Source organism: Pseudophryne corroboree, chromosome 2 (assembly GCF_028390025.1).
Source record: "Pseudophryne corroboree isolate aPseCor3 chromosome 2, aPseCor3.hap2, whole genome shotgun sequence".
NCBI classification, from domain to species: Eukaryota; Metazoa; Chordata; class Amphibia; order Anura; family Myobatrachidae; genus Pseudophryne; species Pseudophryne corroboree.
In genome coordinates, this window is record NC_086445.1 from 790,062,512 (window position 1) to 790,087,877 (window position 25,366).

General features: G+C 47.1%; 1 protein-coding gene across 4 annotated transcripts in view; it reads left to right on the top strand.

Annotated features, from left to right (window-relative positions):
• SYTL5 (synaptotagmin like 5) overlaps window positions 1–25,366 on the top strand; it is a 513,325-nt gene that overhangs the window by 359,950 nt on the left and 128,009 nt on the right. For 3 of the 4 annotated variants that reach the window (XM_063955564.1, XM_063955567.1, XM_063955565.1), the window contains one exon: window positions 18,086–18,151. The exons of the other annotated variant lie outside the window; for it this stretch is intronic. In XM_063955564.1, the coding sequence (XP_063811634.1) occupies window positions 18,086–18,151 (66 nt within the window). The remainder of the gene's footprint in view (window positions 1–18,085; window positions 18,152–25,366) is intronic. 4 annotated transcript variants of the gene reach the window in all.

Consider the following 25,366-nt stretch of genomic DNA (forward strand, 5'->3'; position numbering starts at 1 on the left):
AAGTCTTTTCGCAATATTGCGAATCTTTCGTTCGCAATTTTACTATGCTAAGATTCACTCCCAGTAGGCGGCGGCTTAGCGTGTGCAAAGCTGCTAAAAGCAGCTTGCGAGCGAACAACTCGGAATGAGGGCCTAGGTCCGCGACCTCAGACTGCAACTCCTCAAGTTGAGTGATCACTTCGTTGTGGGATTTCACCACCTCCTCACATTTATTCTCAAGGTGGTCTGTACGTTGACCTATAGCATCGACTGTTTGTTGGCAGCACTGCAGTGCTGCTTTAAATTCCGTCGTTATATCATCCTTGAAGGTAGCCAGAAGTTGCCGCATAGAGCCAAGTGTGAGGGGTGCATCGTCATCTAGCATTGATAGCTTCGTCGGACCAGCATGGGGTGTCGCTGATAGTTCATCATGCTCTGGGGAATGCTTAGATCGGGAATCTGGCATACTGGGCCCTTTAGAGCTCTGTGTGGAGGGAGAATGTTTGAAGAAAGCAACTGGGCGAACAATAGTCTGATCCTTCTGGCGTTTAGGAGGCATAATTCCGGAAGGTAGATTTAACCGGTGAAGGATAAGGCAAAATAAATTGGCAAAAGGAGGACAAACCCTATAGACCCGGCCTGCAATCTGTCAGGAACGATATCACAGCATTTAGGAGTGGGGGAGGGGTTTAGAACATAGCGATGACAGTCACATCATCCCGGCCCATATGTTGGTGGGGCCCCCTTCACCCCCGAGGGAGCGGGTATAAATTGAGAAGAATCAAATGCAGATAGATGTAGGTGGTCCCGGAGACGTTTCAGATGTAATAACTGTAAAAACTGTAAAACCTCCAAGTGCGCGGAAACACTGCAATCGTAAGGTCAGGAGGGTTCTGGAGAGGGATCGCGGTATATCCACTTTATTAATAATAATCATATTGATATTAATCTATATATATATATATATATATATAAAATGGATCTATGTGTGTGTGTGTGTGTGTGTGTGCGTGTGTGTGTGTGTGTGTGTGTGTGTGTGTGTGTGTGTGTGTGTGTGTGTGTGTGTGTATGTATTCCAGCATAACTCTGGAATGCCTGGAGCAATTTACACCAAACTTGGTACACATATGACTTACAATCTGAGAAAAAATACTGTGGGGGTAAGACACCCCTACCACCCCTAGGGGTGGGGGAGGGGAGAGGGTGACATGTAAAAATCCATAGTTTTTAGCATAACGCTGGAATGCCTGGAGCAATTTAGACCAAACTTGGTACACATATGACTTACAATCTGGGAAAAAATACTGTGGGGGTAAGACACACCTAGCACCCCTAGGGGTGGGGGTGGGAAGGGGGTGACGTAAAAATCCATAGTTTTCGCCATAACTCTGGCATGGCTGGATCAATCTACACAGAGGCACACATGGGTAGGGGCAGAGGCACCCACGTGCAGTGGCGGATTTAACGGGGGACGGAAAGGGCAATCCCCCCCCTACCCCCCGTACAACAGCACCCGGACATTTGAGAACCCGCCCACCGCCGGCAGTGCCGGGTCCACGCCCGTAGCAGCAGCAACACTGACTGAGAGGGGCTGCCGCTGCTGAAAGCAGTGTCTCCTCTCTGCACCCATCCCCCCTCTTCTGTCTGGCTCCTCCTCTTCTTCACTGTCCTTAGTGGCAGGCCTGAAGTGATGCAACGCAGGTGGGGCAGGGCATGAGAGGCGCTCTCTCCCCTATACCGCTAGCCTGCTACAGCTGCTGTCCAGGAAAACTTCCGAGGAGCTTTCAGACGGTGATGGGAGCAGAAGTGACAAAATGTAGAAGTGGCATTACTACAGTATGGGCATAATATAGAAGTGGCATTACTACTACGGTATGGGCATAATTAGGGAGGCCAATCCTGGGCCGTTTTTTCAATCCCGGGATTCGGGATTGAAAAACGGTCAATCCCGGGATTGCAGTAGGGACCAGTGAAAGATGTAGGGAGCAGCGCTGGAGGGAGGGTGTAGGTAGCGGTGCGGGAGGTAGGGAGGGGGTAGGTAGCGGTGCGGGAGGTAGGGAGGGGGTAGGCAACTAGGCATAGGTGTGCGCAGACACTGACAGGCGGGTGCCACTCCGGACTTCCCCCCTCCACGGCACGGCATTATAGTGTTCTCTCACCTCCCCTGTCCTGGATATAGACTGCTCACCTGGGCGGCCCAGGTAAGCAGTCTATGTCCAGGACAGGGGAGGTGATAGAACACTATAATGCCGTGCAGGGGGGGGGGGGGGGGGTAGTCCGGAGCGGCACCCGCCTGTCAGTGTCTGCGCACACCTATGGGGGTAGGTAGCGGTGCGGGAGGGTGGGTGTAGGTAGTGGTGCGGGAGGGTTGGTAGCGGCGCTGGAGGGAGGGAGGCTGTAAGTAATAACACTTACTATTAGGCGGGCGGCCGCCATGGACACACTGAACGTGGCGGCATTTCAAATGAAGCACCGGCCGCCAGCCAACCAGAGCTGGCGGACCGGCAGCCAATCAGGGAAGCTGCCACAGCAGTCGCTCATGATTGGCTGCCGCTGCTGCGGCAGCTTCCCTGATTGGCTGCCGGTCCGCCAGCTCTGATTGGCTGGCGGCCGGCGCTTCATTTGAATTGCCGCTGCGTTCAGGGTGTCCATGGCTGCCGCGGCCGCCTGATAGTAAGTGTTATTACTTACACCCACCCGCCCTCCCGCGCCGCTTCCAACCCTCCCGCACATGCGCACTGTAATCCCTTGAATCCCGGGATTGGAGGCTCCAATCCCGGGATTCAAATCCCGGCATTTTTGGGCCCAAATCCCGGGATCCCCCCGATCCCGTGATTGGCCTCCCTAGGCATAATGTATAAGCTGCATTGCTACAGTATGGGCATAATATATAAGCGCCATTACTGCTATGGGCATTATGTATATAAGCGGCACTATTACTATGGCACTACTACTATGGCCATTATTTATATAAGCGGCACTACTATTATGGGCATTATGTATATAATTGGCACTACTACTATAGGCATTATGTATATAAGCGGCATTATTACTATGGGCTTTATGTATATAAGCGGCACCACTTCTATGGCGATACTACTATGGGCATTATGTGTATAAGCGGCACTACTACTCAGGACATTAGGATATATAATCTGCAATACTACTGTGGGCAATAGTATATTATAAGTGGCACTATTAATGTGAGCATTACTGTAAGGGGGACTTCTTCTTGGTAATGGTAATTCTAATTAAACCATATCTATAGGGCTGGCGCAGTCATTAGGTGATCCGTGATCGTAGGCGGATGTGTTCAGGGGTGCCTGGGGCACTGCATGAGTGCCATCATTTCATCCAGTGTCTTTTTTTTTTGCCTCTGATCGGAGCATCAGACACCGTCATGAAGAAGAAGCAGCCAGTAGCCTCTCTGCCATGTCCGTGCTACACTTTGTGAGTGCGGTCCTTGGCTATGATGCCACATTAACGCCTCCTAGGGTGCCCACAGGGATACCACCAGTGCTGCACATCTGGTAATGATGTTTATAAAAAAAAAATTACAAATATTTTTCAATGTTTTTTTTTTGTTTTTTTTTTATATTTGTTGAAAATGGGAGGGGCATATATAAGTGGGAGGAGTCAGGATTCTTAAACCGCCCCCCTAGAAGTAAAGTCTAGGCCTGCCACTAACCACGTGTAAGGGCAGAGGCACACATGGGTAGGGGCAGAGGCACCCACAGGTAAGGATAGAGGCACACACATGTAGGGGCAGAGGGTAGGGGCAGAGGCACCCAAGGGTAGGGGCAGAGGGACCCACAGGTAAGGATAGAGGTACACACGGGTAGGGACAGAGGGTAGGGGCAGAGGCACCCACGGGTAGGGGCATAGGCACACACGGGTAGGGGCAGAGGCAGAGTCACACACAGGTAGGGGCAGAGGCACCCACAGGTAAGGATAGAGGCACACACAGGTAGGTGCAGAGGCACCCACTGGTAGGGGCAGAGGCACCCATGGGTAGGGGCAGAGGCACCGTCGGTATGGAAAGAGGCACACACAGGTAGGGGCAGAGGCACCCACAGGTAAGGATAGAGGCACACATGGGTAGGGAGGGTAAGCTAAGCAAGGAGACCTAGGGCCCTTTGGCATAGAGTCAGCCTGCAAACCTAACATATTTATCATACAGCGGGCGGAGCTTGGCCTGTCGTCCCAGCATTTACAGCACTGAGCAGGGCAGCATCGGTGGTGGTGCGGGGCAGAGAAGGAGGCGGATTATTTTCCTCAGCACCAGCATTTTGACAGCATCAATCCGGGGAAGCCCAGACGTGCGGCCTGACAAAGATTGCCATTATTCTTTAAATTCCGTAGCACGGGTATTCAGCTAGTATAATAATACTTTCTCCCAACAGTGCTTACATTTGCTTGTAAAAAACACAAGATACAAAATAAAGAGAACTATTAAGGCAAGATGTAATTTGTTTCTATGAACTGTGCTGCTGTACAAACTATCATTTTAATAATATAAAACAATAGTCCTGTCTCTGCCGACCATATACTTTAGTGCAGGAGGGAACCACTTAGCACATATATACAAACATGTTCAGATGTATGTAATATATTATTATTTTTATTATTTATTACCAGTTATTTATATAGCGCACACATATTCCGCATCGCTTTACAGAGAATATTTGCTCATTCACATCAGTCCCTGCCCAAGTGGAGCTTACAATCTATATTCCCTATCACATGTACCTGCACACATTCACGCTAGGTTTAATTTCGTTGGGAGCCAATTAACCTACCAGTATATTTTTGGATTGTGGGAGGAAACCGGAGTTCCCGGAGGAAACCCACACAAGTACGGGGAGAATATACAAACTCTGCACAGTTAGGGCCATGGTGGGAATCGATCCCATGACCTCAGTGCTGTGAGGTAGTAATGCTAACCATTACACCATCCGTACTGCCCTGTGCTGGCTGGTTCCCCTGGGGATGGACTATGTGCATCAGGCACCATGCGGCACCCGGGGCTCAGCATAAGGCATCACACTTCTTCTAAACCCGACCCCAAACTTCTGTGAAACTAGCCAATGGGGCGGGTTTACAAGGATTATGATGCCTTATGCTGAGTACCGGGTGCCACATGTCGCCTGATCCACACATCGCTGCCGATCCCCGGGGCAAACCAGCCAGCACATATATTATATACATCAGAACATGTATGTATATATGTGCTAAGCAATTCTCGCATGCATTATATGGTCGGCGCTGCTGCCCTGGGGCTGCAGCTGGGTCTGTCTACTCTTTTAGTTCTGTACACGTCTGGTTTACAATTTGTTTAATTATCAGGCTGCATTACAGTATATGGGCAGCTTGGGATAGGTAAAATTAATAATATTTCGTGATACCATCCACAGTGTGTGTCCAGAATACCCATTCATTGTTTAGGTGTGCAACATTTCGTGCAACTAAAAGTTATGCAAGAAATAAATAAAACTTAGTTTTAATTGTGATAATTTAACTTAAATCTACAATTATATTACTATGCCATCTAGGATGTGATCAGCAAATGCGAACAGGCAATTTATAACCCAAAATTCAAATCATGGAAAATGAGTGATTTAAAAAAAAAAATTCTAATGATTATTTTGTAGAAACAAGAAAAATCTGTTTTGTGTAGTTTCTTCACTTAAAAAGGCTAATAAACTAAGGGAGAAATTCGGGTGTAGTACTGGTGACCGGCGGGGTCACCTTACCGACGTCGGGATCCCGGCAGCATACCGACGCTGGGATCCCGGCAGGGAGGGGCGAGTGCAGCAAGCCCCTTGCGGGCTCGGTGGCGACCTGCGGTCGCCACGGGTTCTATTCCTACTTTATGGGTGTCGTGGACACCCACGAGTGGAAATAGTCCCTGTTGGTCGGCATGCCGACCATCGGGATAGTGAGCCGTCGGGCTCATGGAGGAGGTCATGTGACTGTCGGTCAGCTGACCGGCGGTCACATGAATACCACCCGGGAAATTAAATTATCCATGGTAATTTACTTACAGTTAGTCCCTGAAGGTAGCCCATAGGCTGCACTTAATGGGGATTTCTTTTCGCATCTGAACAGACCCGAAAAGAAATCTCCAATAAATAGCTTGTTTTCAGGCGCCACACCAATGTTAACACATAGGTCCGGGTGCTTATCTCAGATTCAGTGTGTTAATGCCTGAGAAAAGGGTCTGCAATTGAATAGCCCCGGGTGTTAAAGCCTGAGGTTGTCTCCTTTTTTCACCCTTTTTTCACCCTCCTAAGTAACGGTAACAAGCTGAACAGAACAGTGAAATTACAATCATACATTGGGGGACTCAGAAAGGCCTGAGATGATTGTGGTACATAATTAATGTAAGATATTTTGGTAGCACTATTGCGAGATGATTGTGGTACATAATTTATGTAAGATATATTTTTTTTAGCACTATTGTGAGATGATTGTGGTACATAATTAATGTAAGATATTTTGGTAGCACTATTGTGAGATGATTGTGGTACACAATTTATGTAAGATATATTTTTTTTAGCACTATTGTGAGATGATTGTGGTACATAATTAATGTAATATATTTTGGTAGCACTACTGTGAGATGATTGTGGTACATAATTTATGTAAGATATTTTTTTTTTTAGCACTATTGTGAGATGATTGTGGTAAATAATTTATGTAAGATATTTTGGTAGCACTATTGTGAGATGATTGTGTTACATAATTAATGTAAGATATTTTGGTAGCACTATTGTGAGATGAGTGTGTTACATAATTAATGTAAGATATTTTGGTAGCACTATTGTGAGATGAGTGTGGTACATAATTTATGTAAGATATTTATTTTTTTAGCACTATTGTGAGATGATTGTGGTAAATAATTTATGTAAGATATTTTGGTAGCACTATTGTGAGATGATTGTGGTACATAATTAATGTAAGATATTTTGGTAGCACTATTGTGAGATGATTGTGGTACATAATTTATGTAAGATATTTATTTTTTTAGCACTACCGTGAGATGATTGTGGTACATAATTTATGTAAGATATTTAGGTAGCATTATTGTGAGATGATTGTGGTAGATAATGTAAGAAATTTTGGTAGCACTATTGTGAGTTGATTGTGGTAGATAATTAATGTAAGATATTTTGGTAGCACTATTATGAGATGATTGTGGTACATAATTTATGTAAGATATTTATTTTGGTAGCACTATTGTGAGATGATTGTGGTACATAATTTATGTAAGATATTTATTTTGGTAGCACTATTGTTAGATGATTGTGGTACACAAATTATGTAAGATATTTATTTTGGTAGCACTATTGTTTATCCAGCACTTTGCTTGTACTGTGTAGTATAGTATAGTACACTAATTGTAATGCAGTATGTGCAAGCAGTGGCGTAAGTTAGTCCCAGATGCCCGGAAGCAAGATAAATATTGGTGCCCCTGCTATATATAGATGAATATATGTATGTATGTGTGTGTATATATATATATATATATATATATAAATATATATATAAATAAATATAGAGTGTTCTTAAAAGAAATGTGTGTATATAATTATATATATATTTATATATACTAGGTGATGCATCGCGCCCTGCGGGCGCTCTTCACACCGTCGGAAGGGGCTACGCACCTGTAACCTCTGTACGGCCTTAATGTAGCGGGTGCAGGGGTGACCGCGCCGGGGGGAGGGTGTCTGTGGATGTCGTGGGTGGAGGAGGGGCGGATGTGGGGGTGTGTGAGGATGGGAGAGGGGATCGGGAGGTGATGTGGGTGGGGGAGGGGCGGGGAAGTGGTGGCAGTGGATGTGGGAGGTGGTGGGGAGGTGCTACGGCTGGGGTAGCATTGGAGGTGCTGGGGTGGGGGATGGATAGGTGCAGGGCTGTTGCGCATGTGGGAGGGGTTCCAGAGGTGTTGCGGGTGGGGAAGGGCCGGTTGTGCCGCGCGTGGTGTTGGGGGTCCGGTGGTGCGCGGGACAGGTGAGGGGCTGGGGTTACGTGGGTGGGGGAGGGGCAGTGGTGCTGTGGATGGTGGAGGTGTTGTGAGTGGGATGGAGGTAGGTTTAGTCTATATGTTATACAGAGGTAGCATACAGTAGTACATATACAGTATAAGATAGTGGGGAGGTGGGTTTCCCTGTATGTGACGGGTGATGCGGCTCTGCAGCCACTCCAGCCTCTGGATGATGCGCAGGGTGTCCCCCTTGTCCTCAGGCTCAATCCGCCTGCTACTGCTGCTGCCCCCGCTCCAGTGTTCGCACATAGCGGGCGGTTATGTATTTGTTGCTTTAGGCCACGTAGAGTAGGCAGAGGTTGTTCGTGATACCGCTCTGGACAACCGAGGGGCAGAGGAGCGGTTTGGTTTGCGTGCTACAGAGTATCCCCAGTTTCCTCCATATAGCTGGGATGGGGGGTGAGCCTGGGTACCTGGAGGGGCTCAGTGTTAGGGGACGGAGCGCACGGTCAACTTACCGGACTCTCCGCCGCGTGGCATCGTAGTGTCCGGCAGCATCTCCCTGTGTGAGCGGAGACCCAGCAGGAGTCAATCATTCCGCTGCTAGCTGCACGGGCGGCCAATCACAACGCGGCCTTCCGCCATCTGTCCAATGGCGGGGGGGCAGGGCTTGGACGGAGCCTTAACCTGCTGTCGCTGCTGCTGTCTCCGCACAATCTCCTGCGCTCACTGTATATATCTATATATCCTAGTCTCCTATGTATTCTCCTATATCTCCTATATATTAGTGCAGATCTGTGACTTGGCCCTGCCCAGCATTGTGGCTCCACCCAGCATTAGCAAATGAGTCACAAAGTCACAGATCTGGGCTAATATATAGGATATATATATATATATATATATATATATATATTTCATTGTCATTTATTTTAAATCACACCTTTCTGAGCAGTCATACCCAGGATTAGTACCCCTGACCTGTTACACTGAAGGAAGACACCTTACTGATAGAGCTATTTGCTCCTGCTTAGCAAGCCTGCAGATTCTAACTATAAGGAGCTATAGTAGAATTGTAAGTTCAAAACCATTGCAACTAGGAAAATCATGTAGTGTGCAGCCACACACTACATAGATCTGCTCAGTCACTCACAATCAGAGGCGTTGGAATAGGGGGAGCCGCAGCGTGCTGCCCGGTGTCCTGTCCAGCCAGCTCATCACAGAGGCATTACTGGGAGGAGGCGGGGATGTCCCAACAGGCTCAGCATGGCCACGCCTCCTCCCAGTAATGCATCTGTGAGAGACGGCTAGGACAGGACACCTGAGTTTTGAATTCATAGTCTCCACGGTTATCTGGGGGTAAATGCTTCCCTGCATGGGGTGGGGGTGGGGGAGCTGTTTAATCGTGGGGGGAGCGCCAGCATTTATTTTATCTATGCCCCCCCCCCCAACCACAGCACATTCTGGCACCCCTGCTCACAATGCTAATTTTTTCTCAGACAATTATTTTACAAGTGTCATACCCAGGATTAGAGCCCACGTCCTATTACACTGGAAGCAGGCACCTTACTGATGGAGCTATTTACTCCTGCTTAGCAAGCCTGCAGATTCTAACTATATGAAGTTACTTGTAATTGTCATAGAAATAACTTCATATAGAATTCTCACGCTTCCTATGGTGGAGCAAATAGCTTCATACGTAAGGTGTCTGCTTTCAGTGTAATAGGTCGTGGGTTTTAATCCTGGGTATGATACTTATAAAATGTGCATCTATAATAAAGAGCGTGTGACTTGTAAGGTGCAGAGAGGAAGAGATAGTGGCGGCTATCAATTAACTTAATTGAATGGTGTTGCTGAACACACGGAACGGGAGGAGAGGTGCCCCCTACAGAACAAGAGCCCAGCGGCAGCTGACTCCGTTGCCATCCACAGTTACGCCTCTGTGTGCAAGACAGACTCACACAGAAGGACAAAAGATTAAACTGCATTGTAGTTGTAGGAAGAAGGTGAGTAAGTAAAGTGTTGTAAGTTATTGTGCCAGATACTTAAATATCGTAGTTAGCCATATATGACTGTGCGGAACTTCCCTTTGGTTGGCATTAAGGATGATGTAAGAAAGTGCTAGATAAATTCCAATTGATTAGAGACATTCAAAATATGGATGGTGCATTTTGGGAATAATCTGAGATAACACTGAGTAATTGTCATTGCACAGTTTTGCATAGATTGCAATGGAGAAAAATGAATGGCATGGAAACCTCTTAGTAACTGGTTACAGTAAAACAACAGGAGAGGATAAGGTTTTTGTATTAGAGTTTAGGCTGTTTAGTAATAGCGTAAGGAGCAGATCTTGGTGCTTATGTGCCATATTGCAGATCAGAGTTCCATAAGATACGGGGAAGGCACCAATAGGGTTCGGGTGTGGGAGGGTTGGATACAGACCAGGTGTTCCATTAGCAGTAGAACAGAAGAGTTGTAGTGGTTTATCTTTTATTATTCAAAAATGATTATTAAAATAAATCTACTAAAATGTTTAATAATAAAATATTGCTGGTTTCCAAGATAAACACAGAGAATACAGGTGTTTACTCCAATGTCACAGATAATGAGCCAAATACAATTTTGTTTAAGGGAAACATATTCGTATTGGCAAAAATACTATTCATCACGTCCAAATCCTATTGTTATCTTCTCTATCAGTTCTCATCTCCAAGGCAAGATTTGCTAGTAAATCAAAACATAAAACTGTAGATGATGATGAGAGAAATGCTTGTGTGGGCCACACATGAGCAGATCTCTGACCTGTTTAGTACGGCACAGTCTCCTGATAACAGCAATCAGAGGAGCTAATGCAGAGATGAAAGCAAGTATGTTTGCAGACTGATCTTGAGATTTTTAGTGCTGTGCATGCTCCGTAACCAAGCACACACATCTATGGGCGATTCCAAGTTTTCTCCTCTCTGCTAAAGAGGGCATGTGTACTAGGGGGGTGATTCAGACCTGATTGTTGTGCTGCTAATTTTGCTGTCCTGCGTTCAGATAGTCGTCGCTCAAGGGGCGTGTAAATTCACCCATGCAAGTGTGCAATCGCTGAAAATGCTTGAGAACGCCTGCGTTTTTCCTGACACTCCCAGAAAATGGTCAGTTACCACCTCCAAATGGCCTCTTCCTGTCAATCAGCATGCGAATGGCTGTGCGATTGAAATTTTCGCACCATCCTGTTGTGGTGCATACACATGAGCAGTCTATCCATAGGCATGCGCAGCACATTTTATTAGGGTGTGCACCGCTGAAGGCGCATGTCTAGCACCGCCTATTGGGCGTGGCTAGCACCACCTATTGGGCGTGGTTAGCACCACCTATTGGGCGTGGTTAGCACCACCTATTGGGCGTGGCTAGCACTATTTTACAATTAGTGCAAGTGGGGGAGCATAAGAATGCAAAAATAATGGGAGAGCACTGAATGGGATGGGATATATGGGATTTACCCTGACTACGTCAATCCCTGAATCTAGGTATTGGCATGTGAAAAAGTTAATGTTACATAGAGCATTTTAACTGGATCAGCGTTACAACTGTAAACATGCTGGGTAGGCAGTATGTTTAAAGTTGTGCTCTTGATCTGGCTACCATGCTGTAGGTACTAAGTATCATGTTGACAACATGCCTGCACCTACATTCTGGGATCGACATATTCACAGTCGAACCTGTAACTACAACCTGCACACATCTTCTCCATCATGCAGTTCTCCCCCCTGACACGTCTTCTCCCTTACTCAGCTCTTCCCCCTGACACATCTTCTCGCTCATGCAGCTCTTCCCCCTGACAAGTCTTCTCCCTCATGCAGCTCTTCCCCCTGACACGTCTTCTCCCTCATGCAGCTCTTCCCCCTGACAAGTCTTCTCCCTCATGCAGCTCTTCCCCCTGACACGTCTTCTCCCTCATGCAGCTCTTCCCCCTGACAAGTCTTCTCCCTCATGCAGCTCTTCCCCCTGACACGTCTTCTCCCTCATGCAGCTCTTCCCCTGACAAGTCTTCTCCCTTACGCAGCTCTTCCCCCTGACACATCTTCTCGCTCATGCAGCTCTTCCCCCTGACACGTCTTCTCCCTCATGCAGCTCTTCCCCCTGACAAGTCTTCTCCCTCATGCAGCTCTTCCCCCTGACACGTCTTCTCCCTCATGCAGCTCTTCCCCTGACAAGTCTTCTCCCTCACGCAGCTCTTTCCCCTGACATGTCTTCTCCCTCATGCAGCTCTTCCCCCTGACAAGTCTTCTCCCTCATGCAGCTCTTCCCCTGACACGTCTTCTCCCTCATGCAGCTCTTCCCCCTGACACGTCTTCTCCCTCATGCAGCTCTTTCCCCTGACACGTCTTCTCCCTCGCGCAGCTCTTCCCCCTGGCACGTCTTCTCCATCACGCAGCTCTTCCCCCTGACACGTCTTCTCCCTCATGCAGCTCTTCCCCTGACATGTATTCTCCCTCACGCAGCTCTTCCCCCTGACACGTCTTCTCCCTCATGCAGCTCTTCCCCTGACATGTCTTCTCCCTCACGCAGCTCTTTCCCCTGACACGTCTTCTCCCTCGTGCAGCTCTTTCCCCTGACACGTCTTCTCCCTCATGCAGCTCTTCCCCCTGGCACGTCTTCTCCCTCACGCAGCTCTTCCCCCTGACACATCTTCTCCCTCATGCCCTCATGCAGCTCTTCCCCCTGACACATCTTCTCCCTCATGCAGCTCTTCCCCCTTACACATCTTCTCCATCATGCAGCTCTTCCCCCTGACACGTCTTCTCTCTTACGCAGCTCTTCCTTCTGACACGTCTTCTCCCTCATGCAGCTCTTCTCCCTGACACATCTTCTCCCTCATGCAGCTCTTCCCCTCAGACAGATTTCACCCCCCTTATTATTATTATTATTATTACATTTTATTTATAAGGCGCCACATGTGTTTCGCAGCGCCGTACAAAGGACAGTACAGGGAGACAAAACATAGCATTACAGTAAATAAATAACAGAAATAGAGAACAGGTAACAGAGCACCACACGTTCTCAAGACATAATACAGCTAAGATGTAAGTATTGATGGAGTGATCATCGTACTACTAGAGGCTGGTGGCCATAGATGGAGATGAGCCTTTACTAGCAGGATAAAGATGGTCATTGAGTAGGGGAGAGCTGCGAGTGACATGTGTCGAGACGAGGGCTTAGATAACAAGAGGAAAGAGGGCCCTGCTCTGAAGAGCTAACAATCTAGTGGGGAGGGGCGACAGACAGATGACAAGAGGTGCAGGCAAGTGGGAGGTAGCCTGATGGCAGTATGCAAGCAAAGCTGAGATGTTCACGGCATGAGGCAGGGGGGTGGAGGCGCGGCTTCAGCACTGGGTTATGCATCGGGAGGGTATGCTTTGATGAATAGGTGGGTTTTTAGTGCCCGTTTGAAGCTTTGCAAGGTCGGGGAGAGTCTAATGGAGCGGGGGAGTGCGTTCCACTGAAGGGGTGCAGCACGGGCAAAATCCTGAACTCGTGCATGGGAAGCAGTGACCAGGGCGGTGGAGAGGCGACGGTCATTAGTCGACCGTAGGGGGCGGGAGGGAGTATGAAGGGAAAGGAGGTTGGAGATGTAGGGAGCAGTGGAATTAGAGATGGCCTTGTATGTGAGGGTGAGGAGTTTGAAGAGGATTCTGTAGGGGAATGGGAGCCAGTGTAGATTTTGTCGAAGGGGAGTGGCAGATGTGGTGCGGCGGGAGAGGAAGATAAGCCTAGCTGCGGAGTTCAGGACAGATTGGAGGGGAGCAAGATGGGAGCAAGCAAGGCCAGTGAGGAGAACATTGCAGTAGTCAAGTCGTGAGATGACTAGTGAGTGGATGATGAGTTTAGTTGCACTCTGGGAGAGATATGGCCTCATACGAGCAATGTTGCATAGCTGGAAACGACAGGATTGTGCCAGAGCTTGGATGTGGGGTGCAAAGGAGAGGGAGGAGTCAAGAGTAACGCCCAAGCAGCGGAGTTTGGGAACGGGGGAGATGGTGGTGTTGTCAACAATGATGGAGATATTGGTCGGGGGTGTTGCTCTGGATGGGGGGAAGATGATGAGTTCAGTTTTTTCCATGTTGAGCTTTAGAGAGCGTTCAGACATCCAGGAGGAGATTGCGGAGAGGCAGCTGGAAACCTGAGAGAGGACAGAGGAGGACAGATCAGGAGATGAGAGGTAGAGTTGTGTGTCATCAGCATAGAGGTGGTATTAAAGGCCAAATGAGTTAATGAGCGCACCCAGGAAAGAGGTGTACAGGGAGAACAGAAGGGGTCCAAGGACAGAACCCTGAGGGACACCAACAGGAAGGATGGAAGGGTGTGAGGTGGTGCTGGAGGCAGACACAGAGAAGGAGCGGTTAGTTAGGTAAGAAGAAAACCAGTCAAGGACAGTGCTAGAGAGGCCAGCGTTTTGGAGTGTGCGGAGTAGGAGAGGATGATCTACGTTGTCAAAGGCAGTTTATCACTAGAGTCACTAAAGCGCATGTTATGCCACAAGTTTGACACTGAGCCAAACACTCTCCCACTTCCCCTGCGCGCTCTCCCAATCCTCGGTACCTGCCTGCAGCAATCTTCTGTAGTGTTGGCTTCCTGCATAGCTCCCCTGCCTCACTGCTGGCTCTGTTCTCCAGCTTGGGATGATCATCTCTTCCTATCGCCAGCTTATACAGGTCCGCAGAGCTGCATGTCGACCTGGGACTCCCCGTCAGTATTCCCCTTGCACCTTCTCCAGGCTTACGGGTACTGCTGCTGCAGCAATGCCGCCTGACGAGCACCAACTAACCGCCAGAGCCGCCACCGCATACAAGATGGCTGCTCCCTAACCCGCACTGTGTTCAAACTTCTGGCTCCTAAGTGTTGCAAATCTGGATGACGCATCATTCCAGCGACCAGTCACTAGAGCGGGTGCCGCTGATGGTGCTCCGCTCCGTGGCCACCCATGCACAGGTCAGCACTGAAAGTTATGCGGCTGTCTCCACGGGGACTGAGGGAGGCAGGGGAGGCTGTTTTACACTGTCCGCTCGACACATCTTGTGATGTGAGAGATGCGGCGGGCGGCTGCTGCGGACCTGACGCGTGGGGGGGGTGCCACACATTAGGGGGTGCCTGTGCCCACCAGGCACCCCCTTGTGTGCACGCTTATGAGTCTATCGATAATCACCCGCTGTGCGAAAATGCGCAACAGCGATCAGGTCTGAATCGGGCTCTTGGTTAAGTGTAATGAGGACTATGCTGAGGTGTGTGTCCCTGCAAGTGTACGCTATAGTGATTTGGGTATGGTCGGTGCAGTCACATAGATGCATGGAACTTGCCATATGGACAAATATCTGCACCTATTTCTGCGCACACGGGGTTATTCAGGTTTTAATAGCAAACCAAAAAAGTTAGCAATTTGGCAAAACCATGGGGGTAATTCTGAGTTGATCGCAGCAGAAATTTTCTTAGCAGTTGGGCAAAACCATGGGGGTAATTCCAAGTTGATCGCAGCAGGAATTTTTTTAGCAAATTAGCAAAACCATGTGCACTGCAGGGGAGGCAGATTTAACATGTGCAGAGAGAGTTAGATTTGGGTGTGGTGTGTTAAATCTGCAATCTAATTTACAGTGTAAAAATAAAGCAGCCAGTATTTACCCTGCACAGAAACAAAATAACCCTCCCAAATCTAACTCTTTCTGCACGTTATAGCTGCCTCCCCTGCAGTGCACATGGTTTTGCCCATTTGCTAACAAAAATCCTGCTGCGATCAACTTGGAATTACCCCCCATGTGCACTGCAGGGGAGGCAGATATAACATGTGCAGAGAGAGTTAGATTTGGGTGGGTTATTTTGTTTCTGTGCAGGGTAAATACTGGCTGCTTTATTTTTACACTGCAATTTAGATTGCAGATTGAACACCACACCCAAATCTACTCTCTCTGCACATGTTATATCTTCCTCCCCTGCAGTGCACATGGGGGGTCATTCCGAGTTGTTCGCTCGGTAAAAATCTTCGCATCGCAGCGATTTTCCGCTTAATGCGCATGCGCAATGTCCGCACTGCGACTGCGCCAAGTAAATTAGCTATGCAGTTAGGAATTTTACTCACGGCATTTTCATCGTTCTGGCGATCGTAATGTGATTGACAGGAAATTTGTGTTACTGGGCGGAAACAGGCCGTTTTATGGGCGTGTGGGAATAAACGCTACCGTTTCCGGAAAAAACGCAGGAGTGGCCGGAGAAACGGGGGAGTGTCTGGGCGAACGCTGGGTGTGTTTGTGACGTCAAACCAGGAACGACAAGCACTAAACTGTTCGCAGATGCCGAGTAAGGTTGAAGTTACTCAGAAACTGCTAAGACTTGTGTAATCGCAATATTGCGAATCTTTCGTTCGCAATTTTACTATGCTAAGATTCACTCCCAGTAGGCGGCGGCTTAGCGTGTGCAATGCTGCTAAAAACGGCTTGCGAGCGAACAACTCGGAATGACCCCCATGGTTTTGCCCAACTGCTAACAAAATTCCTGCTGCAATCAACTCAGAATTACCCCCTATGTTGCAGTGCAGATGGGGCAGATGTAAGATGTGCAGAGAGATTTAGATTTGGGTGGGTTACATTGTTTCTGTGCAGGGTAAATACTGGCTGCTTAATTTCTACACTTCAATTTAGGTTTCAATTTGAACACACCCCACCCAAACTAAATTTCTGCACGATACAACTGCCCCACCTGCAGTGCACATGGTTTTGCCCAGTTGCTTATTGTTTTGGGTTTGCTAACAAACCTGTGTAAGTCCCACAGTGCAAGTGTAATTACAGTCAGCGTATGTGCAACTCTTCATCAGCCCCATATTGTGGCCATTAGCCAATCAGACTTATGATTATGTGCTATGAACAGTCTAAACATTATATAATGTGATGCTTTTTAAGTCAAAGTGATGGTCTTGATATGACATCCAGTGATTTCTGACAAATGTGGTACAAAATAAATAACCTACAGTAGTTCACAGACAAAACATGTCTAACTTAACTTCAGTTGTATGGTATTGCAATACATCCTGGGTCATTTTTCTGAATATTAAAGGCTATTTTTAAAGTAATTTTTTAAGTAATTCACCAGCCCCTAATTCTTATAGAATTACCTGAATTGAGTTGAGGTCTCTATTCCTGAATAGGTCACAACAGAAAGACTCTATCTGTCCCAGCTTTTGACACAGGTTTTGGCTCCAGATCTGGGACTTTAAGTTTCTAATACACTTGCAATTCATTGACCGAGGGCAGTAACGGTTAGCGCTGGGACATTAAATGTCAGTGTTCAGCAGTAGTTCAGAGAGCGGGGAGTGGGTACTAATTTCCCAGGCTTGCTGAAGGGGCCGTGCGGGGTACTAGGTCAGCTGCCCCCCCTTGAGTATACTTACATATATCTGAGAAGTGGGTCAAGTAGCAAGCAAGGTAAGATAGCCTGTGTGAATAAAGCACACTAAATTATATCATATTTCTGTTAGTGGGGTATTGACACTCCCCCTGTTTAGGACACTCCCCCTGTTTAGGACACTCCCCCTGTTTAGGCCACGCTCCCTCCAGCAGTACCTGGGCCCAGCGCTGCTCTCTACAGCCCTGGTGGTCAGATGTTGCTTGGTAAAAGGGTAAGATGCAGGGATAACAGGGACTCTGATGTGGCCTATGGAAGAATCAGGTTCTTACACTTATTTTATTAACTCTGCAATTACCAGGAAGGGAAAAGTGTAAGTTCTACCATTCTTGTAAGAGAAGTTAAAATGGAATTAGCCTTTAATTAGCCCTTTTATTTCAGGATAGACTCTCAGTAACTGCGGATAAGCCACTTGGACTGTGTGATTACAATCTAGTCTTATTATTAAGCACTTACCTACTGAAATTACAAAATATAAACTAATGTTTTATGCAAAAGTGTTATGTCCGGCAAGTCAGGGTTCACACACTATAGAAAAGAATACGAGAAAACAAAAATAAACTTTTTAAAGGTACTTTTTGTTCCTTTTAGTTTCTGTCAATTATTTTCTTGACTTGTCTCTCACTATATCTACCTCTAATGCTATAATCTTTGCTGCTGTCTACTCTATTTTCTTCCTGAAAGACTGCCCAGCCAATCTCTGACAGGAAGCGGACCCACTTAAATGTCCCTGATGGTGATGCAGATACCGTGAGTTCTTTTCTTCTTAAAATCCTTTCCCACTCATTTCCCCGCCACCTCAAAACATCTTTCTGCCTCTCTCTTCCTCCTACTCCCTCTTTCTCTCCCTCTCACACTCTATCCCCACCCCTCTCTCTTCCACTCCTACTCTCTCCCTATCCACCTTTCTCCAGGCCTGTCTCTCCACCTCCTTATTTCCCTCCCGCCCTCTCTCTTTCTCTCTCTCTTTTCCTACCTCCCAATCTATTTCTCTCTCCACTCTCTTTCACTCTCGCTTTTCTTCTCTCTGTCCATGGGGGTCATTCTGACCTGATCGCACGCTGCCGTTCATGCGCCAGTGCTGCAGTACGCTGGCACATGGCTGACAGCTGCGGGCTGTCGTTGCCTAGCGATCGCCTCTGCCTGATTGACTGGCAGAGGCGGTCGCTGGGCGGGAGGGGGCAGCACGGCGGCATTCGGCCACCGTTTTGTGGTTGCGGTCTGGCCAACGCAGGCGTGGCCGGACTGTGCAGGGAGGGGTGCGCCGCAGCAGCTGCGTGACGTCACACGCAGCCACTGATAGCTGGGCAGCGACGATTAGCTCCCGGCCAACACGCAAAATCTGTGCTGGCCGGGAGCTACTCCTAAAGTGCAAAAGCATTGCCGCTGTGCGCTGCTTTTGTACTTCAGCGACGGGGCAGGGACTGACATGCGGGGCGGGATAGCCCTGTGCTGGGCGTCCCCCCACATGTCAGTGTGGATGATCGTGGCTGTGCTAAATTTACTCTGAATCACGGCCCATGTCTCCTTTCTGTCTCTCTCCCTCTAAATCTCCCTTTTTTACTTCCTACGGGGTCTTTTCATGAAGCAGTGAAAAGAGTGGAGAAGTGAGCCAGTGAAGAAGTTGCCCATGGTAACCAGTTAGCGTTGAGGTAACATTTATAAAGTGCATTCTATAACATTATACAGTAGCAGTTGATTGGTTGCCATGGGTAACTTCTCCACTGGCTCCCTTCTCCACACTTTCACAGCTTCATAAATAGACCCCTATCTCTCTCACTTTATCACCTCTCCCTTACTTGCTCCCTCCATATCTACTCTCTCCCATCCTCTCCTTCCTCCCCCCATCTCTCTCTTTTCATAATTTGCAATGTTTAGTGGGTGATGTACCGTGGTTTTGAACCTGTGTTTGTCTTAGACTAGAACTTTGATGTATTTTATATATGTATAAATGCTCAATTGTTTCAAGACTGATCCTCATGAAGCCCCAGTTTTTTTGGAAGTGTTACATTCAAAATGTATTCAAACATACAGTATGTAGCTAGTGTTATATTGTCTACTAACAATGAGCAATTCTACTGCCATCGCATGACAATTGTAGCCCATGCATTATGATCCCTGCATGAAAAATGTGAATGTTAACAAATAAAGGTTAAGTTTTACTTGTAATACCCTGGCTAATTATATAGCTCCCTGTGCAATCACTGTATATATTTACATCAGTTGACAGATATTGGCAATAATAAATAATTTTAACATACAAATTTGAATAATTGAATTGTCAGCAAGAACAAGTCAGTCACCTGCAGAAATTGATGGAACAATACCTGCGCTCAGACCACAGATGCTGATTCTTTTTTTTTCTTTAAAGAAATACAAGTAACTAAGGGTAGGTCGGAGGGACAGGGTTGGTTTGGGTGGTGGCTGCACACCATATCTGGTCTGCTGTGTTTGTGATGCAAAGTTTTGTTGAGCGTAGCTATTCGTGTTAATATACATAAACAATAATACTACTTCTAATGGTTAGTGACACGATTGCTAAAAGTGCTCTTCGTACTGTAAGTACAATTCCATAGTGGTGTAAGCTATAATAATGAGGGAGCATTGCATAAATGATTAAGTAAACTACTAGGATTGTCAATTATTCTTACTGAAATAGCAAGGAGCTTGAGAGAAGCCCGTACAACCTCACTCTCAGCTAAGCCAATACTCCAGGTCTCCAGAGTCGTATTCAGGGCCACAGGTGCCTGTGGCTAAATATGATCAAGTGCCTATTGTGGCAAACTGATGAGCTGTGAGCCAGTACTGTGTGGGTGTTGCCAGTGCAATGTAAGCAGGGTTCCTAGTGTAATATAACTTATAGATGCACATGTCCTGTGACATCTTTTGGCAGTCATCTCTAATTACTAGGTACATTTTACAAGCACTCATCTAACTGAAGGGGTGTAGTATGGTATGCCGGCGGCCGGGCTCCCGCTGGCCAGCATACCGGCACCGAAATCCCGACCGCCGGCATACCGACAGCTGGCGACCGCAAATGAGCCCCTTGCGGGCTCGGTGACGAGCTATGCGCGTCACACTATCTATTCTCCCTAAAGGGGGGTTGTGGACCCCCAAGAGGGAGAAAAGGTGTCGGTATGCCGGGTGTCGGGATTCTGGCGCCGGTATACTCTGCGCCGGGATCCCAACAGCCGGCAAACTAAATACCACCCAACTGAAGGGATCATGTCTGGCTATGATCAATAAATAGTATAGCATTTCCCTGAGGGAGGTCGTTATATCGCTCTCAGTATGTTTAGTTAGCCAGAAAAAGTAGATTTTTCATTATAAGTGACATCACACATCTGCATGATGGTGAGAAATGAAGACATACACAGTCACATTTTGTTTTGTGTAATGCAAACAGATATACCTACAGGGTCTTAAATTGTTTTTTCTTTTTTATCAAATGTCCATGCCTCGTTTGTGACATTCTCAGAAGAAGTTAATCTGACAGTGCCACTGCAGCATATTTTCTATAGTGAGTTGTTGAAAGGTTTCCTGAATCCTTTTTATTGTATCATTGTGGTAGTCTCACAACAGATCACCTGGTGCACAAAACCCTATCCAGAGTACAGCACAAAACTATACAATTGGATGCTGCAGCGTGTGTGTGTGTGTGTGTGTGTCTGCGACCTTATGTAACTGCTGCTACAAGCCCTTCCCTAGTGTACAGCCATGCGTCTGACTGTGCAAGGACTGACACACACACTTTGAGCGTCTTTAGGGTATCCGGATTCCAGGTCGACACCAATTGGTCGACACACCTTATGTCGATGCCTGAAATATGTCGACACGGACAACATGTCGACGTGGACAAGGTCGACATGGAAAAAGGTCGACATGAGTTTTTCACTTTTTTTCTTCATTTTTCTACTTTTTTATACTTTACAATCCACGTGGACTACAATTGGGAACGGTAACCTTGTGCGAGGAGACACGGTGCACTAATTGGGGTTCCCAGGTCACATTACTGAGAAAACGACACACAAAAAAACATAAAAAACTCACGTCGACCTTTTTCCATGTCGACCTTTTCCCATGTCGACCTTGCCCATGTCAACCTTTTGTCCATCTTGACCTATTTCAGGTGTCGCCCTAAGGTGTGTCGACCAATTGACTTCGACCTATTTGGTGTTGACCTAATTGGTGTTGACCCTGAGTACCCAGACCCATCTTTAGATGCTCAAATAATGCTTGGTATGTCTTCAGACGCAACCATCGGTCGCACCATCAAAACGTGCACCAGTCCTATGCTAGGTGCTGAATCTCCATCAGAGTATGGCTTCCAAAGTGAGTGATTAAGGCCAGGTACATACTAGTATGATAGAAACTGACAATGAATTATAACAAGGCGCTTGTAACAATGTATTGAGTGTTTTGCAACAGATGAATGTTGCCAATGCTGCAGTGCAATACCTGTGAAAAAAAAAGGGGGATTAGTTTATGTTTAACAGCCCTTTTGCTTATTTTGTGGTCCTGTAGGGTTCCAATATCGCCGTTGTTTATATATATGTGTCCCGGTATGAAAAAGTCAAGACCTAGCCGCTGCTCTGTGCTGTGCCCGTACTGCTACACACAGGGGTCATTGCACTATTACCCCTGTGTGTAGCAGTACGGGCACAGCACAGAGCAGCGGCTTTGCGGTGAAAGGGAGTCCAGCCGCCCGGAGACAAGACTACGTCCCACCGCTCCTAAGAACAAGGTGGGTAGTATAGGGAAAGCTAGGTCTTGACTTTTTCATACCGGGACACATATATATAAACAACGGCGATATTGGAACCCTACAGGACCACAAAATAAGCAAAAGGGCTGTTAAACATTAACTAATCCCCCTTTTTTTTCACAGGTATTGCACTGCAGCATTGGCAACATTCATTTGTTGCAAAACACTCAATACATTGTTACAAGCGGGATCCGGTCTGAAGATCGACAGTGTCTAGGTCGACAATGTTTAGGTCGACCACTATAGGTCGACAGTCACTAGGTCGACATGGATGGATGGTCGACAGGGTTTCTAGGTCGACATGTGCTAGGTCGACAGGTCTAAAGGTCGACATGAGTTTTTCACATTTTTTCTTTTTTTTGAATTTTTTCATACTTAACGATCCACGTGGACTACGATTGGAACGGTAAAGTGTGCCGAGCGAAGCGGTAGCGGAGCGAAGGCACCATGCCCGAAGCATGGCGAGCGGACGCGGTGCACTAATTTGGGATCCCGGTCACTCTACGAAGAAAACGACACAAAAAAAAAAAAAATCCTCATGTCGACCTTTAGACCTGTCGACCTAGCACATGTCGACCTAGAAACCCTGTCGACCTTCCATCCATGTCCACCTAGTGACTGTCGACCTATAGTGGGCGACCTAAACATTGTCGACCTAGATACTGTCGATTTGATGAACCACACCCGTTACAAGCGCCTTATTATAATTCATTGTCAGTTTCTATCTATTTCCACTCAGGGCAGCTCAAACACATAAATCCCGGCCACAGCGCGGTTTTTCTCCTTTTTTTTTTTTTTTAAACATACTAGTATGATATCTGCACGATATGTCGTTTCCAGTCAAATTTGAACAACATAGCGTGCGGATCATACAGTGTGTACCCTCAATTGCGCTTTCCCACGGGTCATATACGATATCTTCTGGTTGGCCGTACTACACGATCAGTCAGAATATATTGTGTACAGTGCCATAGTGCTAAATTCAGCATGACATGGTACATCGCACCGTCATCCCCTGCATTTATCAGTGTGTAATTTGTCGTCCCATTGGCCATCAGGACGGCCGGGGACACAGCATTCTGATGTGTACCCGGCCGAAGCATCTGTGGACCCAAACACTCAACTGTGTCCGACATTGACATAGTGTGTGACTCTTTGTTTTAGGTCTCTCCTGTGTCAAGTTAATGTATTACTCAGTGAGTAAAGCATTAACTAGTAAGTAAGTACTCCTCCAATGGAGATACTTATTTGCATTTTGTCTCTAGGCAACATCCTGAAAGTCTTCCTAAACAGTGATGATTTTTTTTTACCATAAAAGTAACGATTCCCTGGCATTATTTCTCTACAGCTGCGATTAGGTTTACAGGTCTCTTAAATCTCTTTATAAATGGCACATTAGGTTGCTCAGCTAGTGTGAAGTCTTTGCTAAAAAGAAAAATCAATAGCAAATTATTCAAAGGCTGTTGCCTTCATCCCTTTGTCAGGCACTTGGGAGTCAATGGATAGGTTTCAAGCTACTACTTAAGGAAAAATAGATGATGTCTCACAAAGCCTCGACTACTTTAAAAATACAAAGGAAAGGATTAGGCATCTCTTGGTCCTTTCATGGATCCACCGCCCACAGATGGGGGGGGGGGGGGGGGGAACAGCCTCGGGCTTCACTCGTGGTCCTAAGGTGCCTGGAGGGGGGGGGGACCACTTGATTTAAGGGGTCCCCCCTCCTCCAGGGAACCCCGGCCAGGGGTGACTAGTTAAGGGGGGGGGTAATGCCACGGCCGCAGGGACCTATATAAAAGTGTCCCCCGGCTGTGGCATTATGGCATTATCTCTCTGGCTAGTGGAGCCCGGTGCTGGTTTTAAAAATACGGGGGACTCCTACGTCTTTTGTCCTCTGTATTTTTGGAACCAGGACCGGCCCAAGAGTCCAGTGCTGGTTGTCTAAATACGGGGGGACCCCAGTCATTTTTCCCCCGGTATTTAAACAACCAGGACCAGCTCAAAGATCCCGAGGCTGGTTATGCTTAGGAGGGGGGACCCCACACAATTTTTTTTCCAGATTTTTAACTCTTTCAGACCCGTTGCCACAGATAAGCATGCACGGATCTCACTGATTTGTTCATGACTATCTGAACACGCCACCAAAAAGCAGGTCTAGTTTAAACCTGCTTTTTTTCCGAATTGTATGCTTTCCCGGCAGCGTTTGGCTATTGTTGGCAGTGATTGTGAATACGGATTCTTAGTAAATTACTGAGTTGTATCAAATAACAGGCGTATTTGACCGATGGTGTATTCATTCGGATTTTTGTGAACTCAGCCGGGAAAAAAAATACGAATAGCCTCAACACATTGGCGTTTCTGTAATGGGTGCAATGTGTGCTGTGCACACGGGCCCCTGGGTACAGGGGGGGCCTCACACCGCACACATTTCACCCATATGTTAGTACTCACCTCTCCGGAGTCCAGCATCGGACGCTGCATCCGCCTCCGTCCAGCAGAAAATCTACTCCAAAATGGCCGCAGCGCATGCGCACTTTAAATTTTTTCTCCGGAACATGGCGGGCACCATGTTTCCAGAGACCTGCACATGCGCAGTAGGCTCCGGTGCAGTGTCGGAGCCTACAGCGCCATGTAGAGGAGGGGGCCCACCCGGACTCTGCACACGGGACCCCTCCTCGCTTAAGACACCCCTGCCTCAGCACTGCCGAGATTTGTGTTTAGTAAATTCCTGAGATCACACTTAGAAAAAAAACGGGACCTCAGTAAATAAACCCCTTTGTGTCTATTCAGGAAATATTTTAGACAGATGAGTTTCATGTATCGAAGTAGGTTGCATAGGTGTGTACACAGCAGTCAGCACTTTGATCAGGACATCCAGTGATAAGTGTAATTAAAAGTACAATCGCAACGAAACTATGATTGGATAGGTGTATACATAGCTTTAGTAAGACTCAATGGACCTGAAAAACCTGAAAACAACTAGAGACTTGTTTGTTTATTTATTTACCTTTATTTATATGGAGCTTTAGGTGTTTTATTTTGTTTGTTTTTTTGTCTTCTCTTAAATCATTCACATCAATTGCTGCACCAGTGGTGATTATAGTCAAGTGTAATCAGGGCTTAAAGTGGTCCTAGAGAGGTGGGGGAACTCACCTCCCCCACGACCCCGTGCGCCGAAGGCGCGCGCGCCGCAGAAAGGGGTG